Source organism: Plasmodium coatneyi, chromosome 12 (genome assembly GCF_001680005.1).
Source record: "Plasmodium coatneyi strain Hackeri chromosome 12, complete sequence".
NCBI classification, from domain to species: domain Eukaryota; phylum Apicomplexa; class Aconoidasida; order Haemosporida; family Plasmodiidae; genus Plasmodium; species Plasmodium coatneyi.
In genome coordinates this window covers 4,317,799-4,332,757 of record NC_033567.1, presented here as the reverse complement: position 1 = coordinate 4,332,757, position 14,959 = coordinate 4,317,799, and the positions used below count along the sequence as shown (strand labels likewise).

At 42.0% G+C, this 14,959-nt stretch overlaps 2 protein-coding genes across 2 annotated transcripts; both read right to left on the bottom strand.

Moving 5' to 3' along the window:
* Positions 1 to 1,454: 1,454 nt before the first annotated feature.
* On the bottom strand, positions 1,455 to 4,012 carry PCOAH_00046340 (SEL-1 protein; the record flags this gene model as incomplete). Its single annotated transcript, XM_020061418.1, has 2 exons — positions 1,455 to 3,687; positions 3,810 to 4,012. The coding sequence occupies 2 exons, from the start codon at positions 4,010 to 4,012 to the stop codon at positions 1,455 to 1,457; spliced, it is 2,436 nt and encodes an 811-aa protein (XP_019916559.1).
* Positions 4,013 to 5,115: 1,103 nt separating this feature from the next.
* Positions 5,116 to 13,623, bottom strand: PCOAH_00046330 (Chloroquine resistance marker protein; the record flags this gene model as incomplete). The annotated part of the gene is made up of 3 exons (XM_020061417.1): positions 5,116 to 5,143; positions 5,281 to 9,694; positions 9,747 to 13,623. The coding sequence occupies 3 exons, from the start codon at positions 13,621 to 13,623 to the stop codon at positions 5,116 to 5,118; spliced, it is 8,319 nt and encodes a 2,772-aa protein (XP_019916806.1).
* Positions 13,624 to 14,959: the final 1,336 nt, after the last annotated feature.

Below are 14,959 nucleotides of genomic sequence, written 5' to 3'. Positions count from 1 at the left end.
GTAATTTTTAAAATATATTCGTGCCTCTATTGTCTTATTTGCTATTGCCGCATTAGAAATATATTTGCTCCGCAGAACAAAAAAAAAATGAAAAAAAAAAAAAAAAAAAAAAAAAAAGATGGAAAAATGAAGAATAAACAATGAAAAGATTAAGTATCACAAAACTAATGAAAATAAAAAAAAATCGCAAAAATTAAAACAACCAAATGGGTTAATTGTCAAACTTCTTACCTTTTAAACCAAAAATGCGTGCACGCAAAATTCTAATTTTGTAAAATCAATCTCAGCGCAAAAAAAAAAAAAAAAAATGGCCATGTCGTCACAGGGCGCGCCGCATAAATATACAGCATATCTTTGGGTAGTACATATGCGCATGCCCTTCTACATATAACAACATTCCGATCGAGCGACTTTATTTGAAAATCGTTCCCACAAAGGAAATGTAACCCTCGTTCATGCAATATTGCAGGTTCGCCTTTTTTACAAATTGGCACGTAACAAAAGGGATACCCCCCAACATTGTATGTGCCGCGATACGGTTGTACATTGACCTGCACACAATGCTCACTGGTGGATCAAAAACAAAGAGAAAAAAGAGGCAAAAGAACGAATAGTATGTTTATTGCAAAAATGTTCCCAAAATATTTGTCTAATTGGGATGTGGCACAATTTTTCGGGTAACACTTCACTTTTTTTAGCCAATCACCTGTGAATGTGATTCTAGCATTGGCAGTTTTACCCCCCTCCGAGTGGAGGCGTCCATTCCTCCGCCGAGTAAAACGTATTCTTATTCAACATTGGGGGTACCTGCACACGTGTAGGTCTACCCTCTTCTCGCTTATTTGCAAAACCGTTCCAAGATAGTGAAGGCGTGGGGGGTTGACGTATACCTTACCTCGCTTCATTTGTTCTGCTTCCTGCGGAGTTGTACTTCATTCCGCAAGGTAAAATTTATATGGTAAAAAATGGGTCAACATGTAGGTGCAAAATGAACAAACGGAGAAGTAGCTATGAAGAACAGAAAAATGCCCAAATGGGAATAAAGAAAAAAAAAAAAAAAAAAAAGTTGCACTAGTTAAATGCGCAGCGAGGTGGTTCCCTTGGTGCACATTGTCTCTGTCTAAATGTATCACTGGAGTTTTCGCTTATTCTTTTTCTCTCCTGTCCAAGATACGTAAAATGGGAACCCCTTGCGACGGTTAAACTGTGTCATCATAAAACAGGTTCAAATTAGGCCAGTGGAGAGGTGCCAAGACGGGGCAATTTTACACTTTTCTTTTTTTCGCAAAAGATAGCGACAAATTGAGTTGCATATGGGATAAGGAGCCCGAATGGGAAACGCATTGTCGGACGTTTTGTACCGTTCCCCATGCTGTCTCTTCCCTCCTTTAGAAACATCGTGGCGCTTCTCCCTTTTTTCCTTTGTGGGGGGGGGGTGGGGGGTTCCCCCCGCTTTACAGGGGTAAAAACCACTTGAGGTGCTGAAACTTCTTCTTGAAGTTATACAAATGCTTGTTAAGCTTTATATAGAGCACAAACAAAACGGAGGGGGCCTTATGCGTGGGGTAAATTTTAATAGAGGAATTGAAATAGACTAAGGCCTTCTGAATATTCTTGGCCACCCCTATGCCGTAATAGTGCATGAACCCTAAGTTGTAGCAGGCCTGCGATATTGTTTGGATCACGTAAAAGTTGTTGGGGTAGTGCGAAATAATGCTTTTGTAATGGTGATAAGCTAGGTGGTAATCCACCTCGTTAAAGGAGAACTTCAATCCGTAGTTGAACCTCCAGCGGTCGTTGAAGATCAGGCCCTGTTCGTCCACGAGGTCTGCAGAGATTATTTCGTTCGGGGGGGCGTCCTCATTCGACTTTTCATCTGTGACAGCATTTTTCGCCTCGTCAAAATGGTTATCCTTCTTCTCCTCATCAAAATTGTCATCCTTTTTTGCCCTTTTCGGCGCACCGGAGCGGAAGAGGCACTCGTCACGGTTCACGTCGTAGAGCTCGTCAAAGGGCAGACCGTTCTTGGGAAATATTCGGACGTATAGGCCGTGCCCCTGATAGGCGTAATCTCCCAGAGTGAAGAGCGATTTAAAGTCGTTGTTCTCTGACGCCATGGCCAGGTACCTGCTGGCATAAACCTTCTTCGCTTTATCATTGGAGGGTAAGAAAAGAGCGAACTTCGGATTGTTAATATTTTGAGATATACCAATCTGTGACTGGACGTTGCCCGTTTCGGCGAGTTGTGCCATAAGGAACAGAGCCTCCTTCATTCTGCCCTTTTCTATATATCTAATAATTCTATTGGAGGTGCTCAAAATGAAGGAGTTATTTTCAGCTACCTTGGCCAGCAAAGACAAAGCTACTTTACAGTTCCTGTTGATGATGATCCCATTGTAGTGCATAAACCCCATGATGTAAGCAGCTAGCACATTCCCATTATTTAGCGCTTTATAAAACCAGTAGAACGCGTTATGGAAAGACTGCGTAATTCCGACGCCACTTAAATAGAGGCAGGCTAAATTGAATTGTGCCGATGATAGGTTACTCTTTGCAGCTAAGTCGAAATAGTAAAATGCCAATTGGGGATTCTTTTTAAACGTCCCTAACCCGAAGAAGTGTATATACCCTAGCCCATTATAACTCAAAGGGTCGTTTAATTTATTTCCCCTAATAAAATAATCAGTAGCTTTACTATAGTCAATTTGTACGCCTAACCCTAGTAGGTGAATATACCCTAGTAACGATATGGCCTCGGAGTTGTCATACTTTGCTGCTCTGGTTAGATAGGCGAATGCTTTTTTGTAATTTCTTTCAACTCCGTCTATTGCCATGAGGTACCTCCGTGCGATCATTGTTAAAATTCTGTGGTTGTCATGTAGAGACGTTTCTAGAAACAGTTCTATATTTCTAATTTTCTTATTATTCATATTGTACTGATCATAATGTGGTATACTTAGCTTGATCAAATCAGTCATTTCAAAATGGGTTCTACTATCCGCATTGATGATCCCGTTTGTTAGCTTTAGAAAGTACCTAGATGCAGTTTCGCAATTTTTCTCCACGCCATAACCATTCATGTATCTCATTCCTAAGGATAAGGTACTTCCTGGATGGTTAGCCAAACTACTACTGTACAGGTATAGTAAACTTAAGTTATGATTTCTCCTGAAGTATAATTTATGCCCATTTTTTTCCAGGTAATCCCTATTGGGAAATTTCTCTAAATTGTCAAAATACCACTTCAACTCATCTGTGTTGTATCTAATATTTTTTATCTTCACAATTAGTTTGTTGTCTTTTGTGAGTGTCACCACTGGGGGGGTTCTAAAAGTCTGTCCATCTTCAATCGGGTTGTTTCCGTGATTGAATTCATCTCTCTCCCACACTTGGCATTTAACGCCTTCTCCTCGTAAGCAATCGATCACACTCCTCCTTAAATAGGCCCCTTCCAATCGGAGGTACAATCTGTGCAAAACGAAGGTGTCTTCTATCTTCGGCTCCTCCACATAGTAGGAATACAAATTTGGAAGAGAGAAATAATTGGAGTACATAATTCCCAGGTAGAATTGCGCATCAGCGCTACCGTAGTCTGCACACACCTTCCATATGTGCAGGGCGTTTATGACGTCCCTCTCCACGGGATGGAGTCCCAGGTAGTAGAACACTCCACTCAGCGTTAGGCACCTACGGGGGGGAAGCGATGCAATCGGTGTTATCTGCGTTAGAGGTGCTAACGGCCTAATAAGACGGGCTTAGCAGACGTGGAATTGCCACATTCGTGTAACACCCTGGTGTGACCGACCTACCTTATATCGTAGTGCACGCATGTCCTCAGGAAGGCGAACGACTTCGCGTACTCGCCCTGGTCGAGCAGCTCGTGCGCCTCGGAAAAGAGGTCTACATTTTGATCGTCCTTCTCATACGCACAGTGATAGCATTCACTCAGGAAAATAAACGTTAAGGCGCATAGTGTTGAGAACAGTTTTAAGTAACTTGATGCACGATACATGCTTCCACCGCTAGAGCATATCTCTCACGAGGGTGAAGCATACATGGGGGGAGGAGTGGTTAAGGGGGAGAAGAATATGAGGACCATGTCATTTAGGCTAAACTGTGCTTAGTAGGTGGACTGCATTGGGAAAAATAAGTGCAGGATTTTTTTTTTATTTCTCTCCTATAATTTGTGCCACAATTGTTGCAAAACTAGATCTCCTTAAATGCTCTTCTCTTTCCGTTATTAAATCATTGAAGTGTTTTTATTTTCCACAGTTTTTCGTAAAAAGTATGGGGGCGTGGTTTCTGCCTGAACACGTGGGAAAGCGCGGCATGCAGCGTGGCGTTAGAAAACGTGAAAAAAATAACTCTATGTGGTTTTCTAGTTTTATCTTCAAAAAAAATGTACACGCTTTTTATATTCTTTTCGATTTTTCTTCCCATTTCTCCATTTAAAAGGAAAAAAAATGTCGTTTCATTTTTCCCATTCGGGTGGAAGTTGCATTTTTTTTTTTTTTTTTTTCCTAATTCAGAACAGGGCGAAAATTACGTCGCTCCGTTGGGCGAAAGGATATTTTCCCTCCCAGCGTTAATTAACCGTCTTGGTGGCGGTGCACGTGAGAGGTACCACAAAGGTTGCTCTGGGCGAACAGCTCTAACTTAACATAATAAGCGTGCCTCCCATAGGTGCGTGGCCGCGGCATAATTTGTTCAACATTTTGCTGCTTTTCGTTTAAGAGGAGATTTTTAATTATGTAGAAAAAAAAAAAAGAGGTAAAATAAACACCCCTGTAAAAGGGGGCAGTAAATGAAATGGCTACATATATATATAGATAGAGTGAGAAAAAAGGGTCCTATAAATGAACATTCGGCGGGCACATCAACACCTCTGTGTGTTTACATAAAAGCTGTTAAACTTCCTTATGGTGCGCTTTCTCTGGCCGCAAAATGGGGAATAACCCCACCTTTGCAGTTCCTCCCTTTTCCCGACCTGCACGTCTTTCCAATTTGTACGAACCCTCACTACTGGACCACCCAACGGGGCACGTCACCCAGGAATGCTCACAAATATTTACCCCTTGAACTACACTTACCCGCTTAAGAGGCTCATATCACTCCTCATTTGAAGTCCCTTTGGTCATCCAACCTTTAGTACACAAGGGAGTTCTCCAGCAGGGAGTGGAAAGAGCCGATCGACTCATAGGAAAGGTATAAAAAATGGTATGCATATTTTCTGTAAAACATGTGTTCAGAATAAGGAACTTCCACTGAGCGTAAATGTACCTTTCGCATGCAGAATATGGTTCTTGTAACTGCCTCATATATTCTTCACTGCCTTTCTTTAGGTCACCACGTGGATATATTACACAATGCAGTTGGCACACGTAGACGAAGGTCTCCTCTGAGTTGTCTCTATGCACTGTTGATTCTCCCTTGATGATGTTCTCACCAACGGGTGTCTCCCTCTTCAGATCATTTTTCACATCTACAAGTGTCCCAAAATTGGGACATAAAAAACTGCTACATATTTGTGCCTCCAGAACCTTTGTATACTCCTCCAGCGGTTTTAAATACAGTGTATTATGTTTATTTGGTGGGCCCCATTTTTTCCTTTCCACTTCTTCCTTAAGTTTGAATAAGCCTTCCCTCAGTATGTGGTAGTCTGTATGATATGTAGGTGATCTGTTCGCTTCGTTGGATAATTCTTCCTTCCCACTGAGTGAAGGTGTCGTTTCCTCATTATCTCGTAGACCGTCTTCCTTCGTTTGGTCTGTCCGTTCTACTTCCGTTAGATCATTCGGCTTTCCATTCTGTGTGCATCCCGTGTTGTCCCCCGAGGAGGTACCCTTTCCCAACCTCCATAGGTCCTTCTTCGGGATCAAAAACATTTTTATATCCCTCACCTCGACGATCTCCTTGATGTTAATCTTCTCTAAATTATTCCGTTCGGAAAAAAACAAATTGTTGTTGAAAAGTATCTCCATGTGTTCTAAATGCCCCTCTTTGAAATAGATGTACTTACCGTCTACCTGGTAGGGCAAAAATTTGCATATTTCTCTGAGCACGTCACTTATGCGCTCGTCTTGGGGATAATCTTCAGGGCGTACTTCAGTGTCTCCTTGGGTGTCCCCCCTTGGTTCCTTGGCGGCACTCCCATGACTCCCCTTCAGCATCAATCGGACCTTCTTCAACAATTGTAACTTGCGCTGAGCAGTAGCCCCCCCGGCGACATCCTCCAACTCGGAAACCATCCCCGTCAATCCGTATTTCCTGTACATGTGAATAGCTTTTTCCTTCAACCCGTAGGTTACAAAATAATTAAAATAAAAACACAAAGTGGGCAATATATCGAAAACGTTTATGTCTTCGAGGTCTTCATCAATTAGGCACTTCAAAAAACACATGTCGTTTTCCCAGGAATTTCGCAACTCCTTTCTCCACCTCTTTTTCAAAAAAAAACAATACGGATGGCTGAAAAATAATGTTTCAATATTTATAATCAGATTTACAAAATTTTTAAAAATATATCCAAGATCATTGGTTATATTACCCCTTACAAATGTTCCTATGCACATTAGGACGAAGCTGTCTACCGACCTTACCATTTCATCCTGTACGCATTGGTTCAAAACCATTTTGGTTTTTTTTACAAAGTAGAGCAGCTTTTCTATAAAACATAGCATCTGATCCAATATAACTTTTTCATTATCCCAAAGGGAATTTTTTTCCTTTTTTTGAGTCTTCTCCAGTTTGTGTGGACATACATCTGTGTGTTTACCTTCTACGTGTTTGTTCAGTATTTGGTATTTGTCACCCGGTTCTGTTGCCTCTTTTATTTTCTCTTGCTTGCTTACTTCGTCGTATTTTTTACAATGCGAATACTGTATATCGGTGGGGGGATTCCCTTCCTCGTCGACACTTTGGCTTTCCCCTCCCGATGCATCCCTGCTTGAGTTGTTTTTTTTTCCCTCCGTGCATATGTTACCATTGGTTGGATTTTCCCCACTGGTGCCTTCCTCAAATGGACCCCCCACCTGGTGCACTTGACACGTGGTTACTAGTGCCTCCCTCAACTGAACGAGTCTCTTTTTCAATTCCGTTTCTTCCACGGATAATGGGGAAAAAAGTTCCACAAACCGGGTTATGTTATCCACCCCTTCAATGTAGCCAATTTGAGTTTTACCCTTTGGTGGGTTCATTTCTCCGGGGCAAGGGCTATTCGGTGTAGAAGTGGTGTGTCCTTCCTGGAGTGGGTTCATTATCCTATCTTGCGGTTCATCTGGAAGGGAACCATTTGGAAGGGGCGCATGGATAGGTCCCCCCTCATTGACGCACTCAACGTATATACAGTCTGTACATCCCAGGGGGGCCCCAAAAATGTAGTACTTGTTCGAATGTCTGTCCTTTCCAAGCAGATGCACTTTAACGTCAAATTGTTCTCCCACCCGTTCGACATAGCTTCTTTCATCACCAGGTAGGTGGCCCCTTATGTCTTCTCCTTCGTTCATCACTTCAGTTTTTCCATTGCTTGGTGTTCCCTTCGTGGGTATATCTCCAGGCAGTTCCCCATTCGACGCACTGTTAGATGCACCCTCCATGCTTGTCTGCAGAACTACATCCCCGTTTACCTTTTTCAAGTGCTCTTCTTCACCGTTTTCTCTCTCCCGTTCAACAGTACTACTTCTTATTACATTTATAAAAATGTTGAAAAGCTTTATTTTTTCATTTGTACTTAACATTTCAAAGGTGGTATTTTCTTCACAGAGGAAATGCAAAATGGCTAGCAGATCCTCTCTACAAGATGTTTTCCCATCGAAATTATCAGTCTCATTTGGAACCCAACTCAGTTGGTACTTCTTCATTTTTACATGTTGTAATTCTATACAACATTCAGAGATGGTTTTTCTTTCTATCTCTGCTTTCTGGTCATCATTTTTACTATCTAGGGGGGAAATAGATCCTTCGCATGATAAATTCACCTTCCTGGAAAGAGAGTTTTCTTCCTTGGGGGTTAATTTACTTGAGGCTTCATCTTCCCCCTCTTCGGCGTCACCATCTTCAAACAAAAAGGAGTGTTTCATTACGTATAGCAACATAAAAAGGCATTTTTTTAAATATAGTGGCCACGTTAAATTGTCCAATAATCTCAAGTCTTCACAAAAATCGAAAAGTTTTTTCTGTTCATTCCTTTCTGTTAAAACGTCTAACAGGGTCTTTCCATAAGAATTGTCCTTAACGTCTCGTTCGTCTATTATAAAATTTGGGGGGGCGCCATCACTTCGAATAGCTGTCTCATGGTTCTGATTTTCCATAATTGGTTGGATTTCCTCATTTGTATTGTTCATGTGGGTACTTCCTTTTTTCTCCTCTACGTCATCTGCTGGTGGATATTCCCCTTCAACTCCTATCCCTTCTGTACAATGTTCTACGTTCTTTTGTTGTTCAGTTTGTGAGTCCTCCGTTGGGGGGGCTTTTCCATTCATACATTCGTTATCTATCGATCCATTCCCTGGTGAAATTTTATCCTCCTCAGAAATGTTATCTTCTCTTCTTTTCTTTCCACCCCCAGTGAGGCATCTCTTAAATGGAAAATTCAAAATTTCGTTCAGCATAGGATCTTCTAAATGGTCCAAAATATCGTAAGAGGAAGAGTTCATCCCTGGACTACCGTTCCTAGACGCACCATTTTGTTTGTCCCCCATGGAGTAGCTCCTTCTATGTCGATCAATTCGTAGGGACCTGTACAATAGCAGCAGTATTACCCTCATCATTTCATCTGTACAACTATTATGCCTTTGAGAATTTGTTATACCCTCTAACGTGTCGTGTTCTTTCTCACCACATATATTTTCGAGAATTGAAACAAATACCTCATTTTTGTAAAGATGCTCATTCTCTAGTATCCTTTCTAGAATTATTTCTCCCACCATTTCTTTCCTAAAGGTACTTCTTCTCTGTAGGAGTTCCTCATTCAGTTGGCTAACCTTCATTTTGGTATGCGTCACCTGTCTATATGTCCAAAGGAATACCCATATGTTTAGCACCGATTCGTGTTCCAGGGGGTTAATCAAATCCAGGGGGGAAGAAATTTCACGCTGGGTGTAGCAACTGCAACATTTGGCGGGGAGTTCAATCAACATCGATCCATTTTTCGATCCATTTTTCCATCCATTTGTCGATTCATTTTTCGTTGTGTGCTCTTCCCCCCCGTGGGCACATACGCTGGACGAGTCAATCTCACCACCTCCCATGAGCACATATTGGTTATCCCACTCCTCCTTCTCTTCTGTCTTTGCTTGACCCGTGCATCCACATGAGGTCTCACACTTATCTACATTCCCCTTTTCTGTCTTAACGAAGCTTCTAATAAGGTAAAAGCGTGTGATCTTCTTAGAGCTACGATATTCTACATTTTCGTGGCAGTTTAGAAGACCATCTGAGCATATATGCTTGTCCACAGAAAGGGAACACACTCCTGTTAACCTCTTCTCCTGTTGATTCTTCCTATGCTTAAATTTAAACTTCTGTGCTAGGATCCTCATGAAAGGAGTGCACAGCAAGCACTTTACGTTGAACCCCTGAGTTAATATTTTCATTTCGTTCTTAATAAACTTATACATTCTGATTATGACCTTTCTGTTGCACTTGTATACAGCGTATGGTGCCCCCCATGTGCACTTCTTGCTTACTGTTCCATCTGGCATGGTGTGTACACCTGTGCCAGTATATTCGGACAAGCTTACACTTACAATGGGGGATTCCTCTTTCTTCTTTTTTTCCTTCTTTTTTCCCTTTTTTTTTTTTTTTTTTTTTTTTTTTTTCTTTTTTTTTGTTTTCGGAGTTTTCTGCCATTTTGGCAAGTTCCTCATCCAACAAGGGGTAGCAATCATGTGGGTGTATTCTCCATGATGCAAAATCGTCTTCTTCGCAACTATCCCCTGGATATGATTCATCAATCAGCCTTTCCCTCATGTCCCACTTTTCCCATTTCTCCCACATTTTGTGTTTCTTTTTCTTCTTTTTCTGCTTCCCGCCCCGATTGGTACGTTCGTCCTCCCACGTGGATGACAACAAATCTTCTTTTTGTATGAACTCCTCCTTTTCCTTCTTCATCTTTTTGCTAATACACTCGTACAGTGTTAAGTGGCCAACAAGTTCTTTGTATGTAATGTTTGGATAGGCCTGCAGCGATTTTACAATTCTGGTGGTAACTTCAAACTTCAGTCTTACATTGGTGAACATGGAATAATATTTATTGTGCACTCTGTCTAGCTTGTAGCGGTTATCATTTTCAGACACTACGTAGATGTAGGGGGTGATACTGGCGGAGGTTCCATAATCAATGTACCATTCCTTTATTACGATCCTCGCGTTGATACACAGGAGGTGTCTTTTTATCTTGTGGCTAATAAATTTTTTTTTTTTTTTCTCTGGATCTTCCTGCTTCTTTTTGTAGTTACGTTTTGTTTTTTTCCCTGGGTGCCCCAACTCTTGTGCCAGTTCTTCTGCCATTTCCTGCGCCATTTCTTCTACCATTTCTTCCGTCACTTTTTCCTCCACTGAGTGTTTCACTTCATGTCCCAATGAATGTTCCACTGAATGTTCCACTGAATGTTCCACTGAATGTTCCACTGAATGCTTCACAGAATGTTTCACTTCATGAACCTCCCCGAACTCCTCCTCTGCATCGACGTACCTGTAAACTTCCCTCCTCTTCTTTTCCTTCTTCTTTACAATGTGCGTCTTGTTCGTATTAAACAAATTAACTGCGGGGTGGCTAAACTGCTTCAGCACATCTGCACCATATTCATAACTTATGTTCATAATTTTGGCATACATGATAACAGACTTGTTTTTCTTTCTATGTGTTTTCTCTACTGGTCGATCTCTATGGCGGCACTTCTCCCCATCGGCCACCAGCTTCACGTTACCTGTCTTTGTAACTTTGTTTGGTCTGTTTGGGTGGTTCCCATTTGGTGCACCTCTCTTGTGGGCACTGCCTTTTTTTTTTTCCTTTTTGCATGGTTTATGGTCGGGTTTGGGGATGGGCTTCACCTGCTGGTTGGAGAGGAGAGTGCTTTTATGTCCTTCGTCATCTGTGCCTTGGTGCAGTTGGCTTCTTCCCTTTCGAGGGAGGTAGGAGCGTTTATCACCACTTCCTTCATCGCTGCTCCCGCTCGTGCTGATACTCCTTGTGCTGTGGTCCAGCACATCCAGAGAAACCATCTTCAGGTCCTCCTCATCGAAAAATAGAAAGTCTTGCGCGTGAGAAGAAATAGTTCCGTCCACTTCTCTCCATTGAAAGTCACTTGATATCTGGTCCTCTGAGAAATATTTCTCCTCAAACTTTTTGTAACGGGCTTCGCTGTTTGGTAGGGCGTGCTTTTCGTTTTTCAGCGTCTTGTACTTCGTAGGGGTATTCTCGGGCGTTGCACCGTTATCGACCTTTTCATCCTTTTCGCTTTTCTCTTCTTTCTCCTCCTTCTCTTCCTCCTTAGGTGGGTTCTTAAATGAAAAAACATAATTTCTGAACAGTCCACAGTTCTGTTGAAATTTGTTGTCCTCTTTTAATGGCACCCCCGTTTCTTTCTTCACCAAGTTACTCTCCTCCCCGTTGGTCTCTTCTTTGCTGTGTTGGAGGATGGCCTCGTGGGCTGGGGGAAGTACCTCTTGCCCATACTGTACGATCTTTTCCATCTGCCCATTCTCCTTGCAATACTCATTCTGGTGATCGCTCCGTTGGCAGTATATGTCGGTACTGTCCCTATTGTCTTCCGTGTGGTTGCACCCTCTGGATGGGGAAGCAACTCCACCGATGGTCATGCCCGGGATCGACCAACGCGGAGTACATTCGTTTGTCCAACAATGCCCTTCTTCTCTTCCAACTCCTCTCTGTACTTCGTTTCCAAAATGGTTGTCATCACCGTTTTGGTTTACTAGGTGGAAAGAAAGTGGACCTGGGTGGGCTAGCAGGTGGCTACCCATTTGTACTTCCTTCATAAAGTTAGCCTGCTCTCTCAGTGGGAACATCCTTGTCTCATAACATGGTATCCTGTGCAAAGGTTCATTTATTTCTAATTTTCTTCTCTTGTTCCAAGTTGGGGAAACAAAGATGTTATTCCTCCCGAGTGCATCTGTACGAATGTGTGCACTGTTGACACAAGCGAAATGTGGATTTATCCTCAGGGGGGTTAATATCCTATTAGGACAATTCGGCATCCTCAAATTGTGATAACAGGGGTTTACCTCCCTGATATGAAACCTTTCTTCATTAGCATGTTCGTTAGCATGTCCGTTAGCATGTTCGTTAGCATGTCCGTTAGCATGTTCGTTAGCATGTTCGTTAGCATGTCCGTTAGCATGTCCGTTAGCATGTTCGTTAGCATGTCCGTTAGCATGTTCGTTAGCATGTTCGTTAGCATGTTCCCTAGCATCTGCGTTAAGTGGTCTCCTTCTGCAACATTCGAGGCGTCTTTTCTGTCGGATATCTCGGTGCAGTGGTGCAATATGAGAGGGATGCATGTAAACTACATGGTTAGGCATGGCTCCTCTCATTTGTAGGTCGAAATTATACCCCCGGTAGGGGGGGTGGATTGTACAAAATGGATGCGGTGTAGCAACACAGTGGATATTGCCTTGCATTCCCTGGTTAATTCCTACCCCCCTTTGTTGTTCTTCCTGCATTTGCGCAAAATGTGCTTGGCACACTTTTCTTTCCCTGGGTACATTTTGGAAAATAAAATAAGGATCCATACCGTTATCACCCCTACTAGCATAGTCTGCATGATGAATACCATATATAGGACCTGGGACACCTGCACTACATCTAACACCATTGGAGGCTGCAACACGTGCGTCCACCATGGGTGGATTCACTTGGCGCAGAACAGTATGATTCCCATCTCCGATTCTTCCGCACCCATTGATCAGATAAGCAGGGTTCGTGAGAACCCCTGTCACAACAGGTTCCTGCCTCCACATGAATATATCACGGTGAGGGCGAATTTGGTTCGTCCTTTCCCCCCAGTTCGTATATCCTCTACTAAGGTTTAGATTTGCATTCCCCCCTCTGTAAAGATGCCTTGAAAAACTTAAGTTCGCATTGTAACATGGCCGATTTGCATTTTCATTCCTACCAATCAAATGGTTAAAGTCATTCATTGCCATATTCGGAACAGACACATGCCGTGAGAACGCTAGTGGGTGACAACAATTATGAGACTTATCCTCGTAGACCGTTCTGTACATATCACCTATGGAATTCAAAACAGCATGATCCCTTATGACCCTGTCAATATGGATATGGTTCCCATTCATCATTTTCGCTTCTACACGATGGTTCCAGTGATTTCCCATTTTGCAAGTCGCTGCTTTTTGAAAATCGACGTCTATCACTTCTTCCCTCTTTTGTCCAAATCTCTTTTTTTTTTTCCCGCATTTTTGTATTTTTCTGTAATACTTACGGAGAGCTTTGTTTCTCTCCTTCTCCTGTTCGAGCATTATTTGGGCCTTTTTTTCTGTTACCTCACTTTGGTTACGGGCCGAACTCTTTGCACTTATGCTACTACCCTTCTTGGGCCAGGCTCCCCCCGGGGAGTCCTTGCACTTGGGACTTTCTCTCTCCATCCTTCGTGCTGCAGTTCTCCCAGGTACGGTCACGCGAGTTGTACCCACTAGGCGCAGTCGCTTCTGGTGTGGTTACGCCCTCGCAAGTGTTACCACCAGGGAACTACAGTATACTACACTACACTCAAGTTCACTACAACAATGCAGTTCACTACGATACTACAGTACCCTGTACTACAGTTTTTTTTTTTTTTTTTTTTTTTTTTTTTTTTTTTTCACCGAGAGTGACCCCCAATCGATGGCTTTCGTCACACACGGGTGGGCGCGGGACGCAGATGCGAAACTTCTATGGGCATACCTTCGCATAGGCGATACACACACACCCTGGCGTGTGTTTGCTCAGCGATGGAGTAATGGCGTGGAAATACACTTCTGCTTCCCCAGGAAGGAAAACTACACAAGGTAAGCTCTTCGCCTCCAACGTGGAATGCAAGTTGGCGCGGGAGAAAATTGCACACTCTACAAACTGGTGGTGAAAAGGAAATTTTTGCTTTATTCAGCTTTCATAAATTGGCTATGTTTGTTTTTCTGCTTTTTTTTTCTTTTTTGATTTTTTTGTTTTTTTCTTTTTTCATTTTTTTTTTATCTTTTCTGTGATATTCAGTTTTTGATTATTTTGGCTGTTTAGCCTTTTTCGCTTTCCTTAACACTTCTCTAAACACTTCGTTTTTCTTTTCCCTGCTGTGTAAAATGTATAAGAGGCTAAAGGGCCGAGTGTAGAAATACTTTTCAACAAGGTTGGTGTGTTTTATGCGAAGCTATTTCATGGGCACAAAAAAGTGAGCACATGCTGGTGTTCACAAATTTAAGTATAAATTTGTAAATCTTCCATTTATGCGTAGTCTCTAAAATACACACATTTTGTTTTTCCGATTCCTTTGCTTTTCTCTTTTACATTTCATTGGCGTGTATTTTCTCATGTGTTAATATAATTTCTTTCTATAATGAGTTGGCGACTAACTATTATTTTGTTATTTTTTTCGATAAGCATTTCAGTATGTTGTTTCCTCCTAACATGTTGATGCAAGTGCGTACACTTATGAGAAAAACGTACAAGGAGAGCGGAGCTTTAAAAAAAAAAAAAAAAAAAAAACGTACACAAAATTATGCCTACATCATTATTGCATGCAAAACCAGCACGCTACCGTACATGTGATAAGGAACTAGGAGTACCTTTCAAAATGCGTACCCAAGTAAACAAACTTTTTCTCTAAAAACACATCCTTTCTGGTTATTTTTTTGCATCTGGATCAAGGATGCACAAGTGAACAATAGTGTACACAATAATGCGCCTAGAACATCTTTGTAGGAAAGATGGTTTTGCATCTTTTTTTTT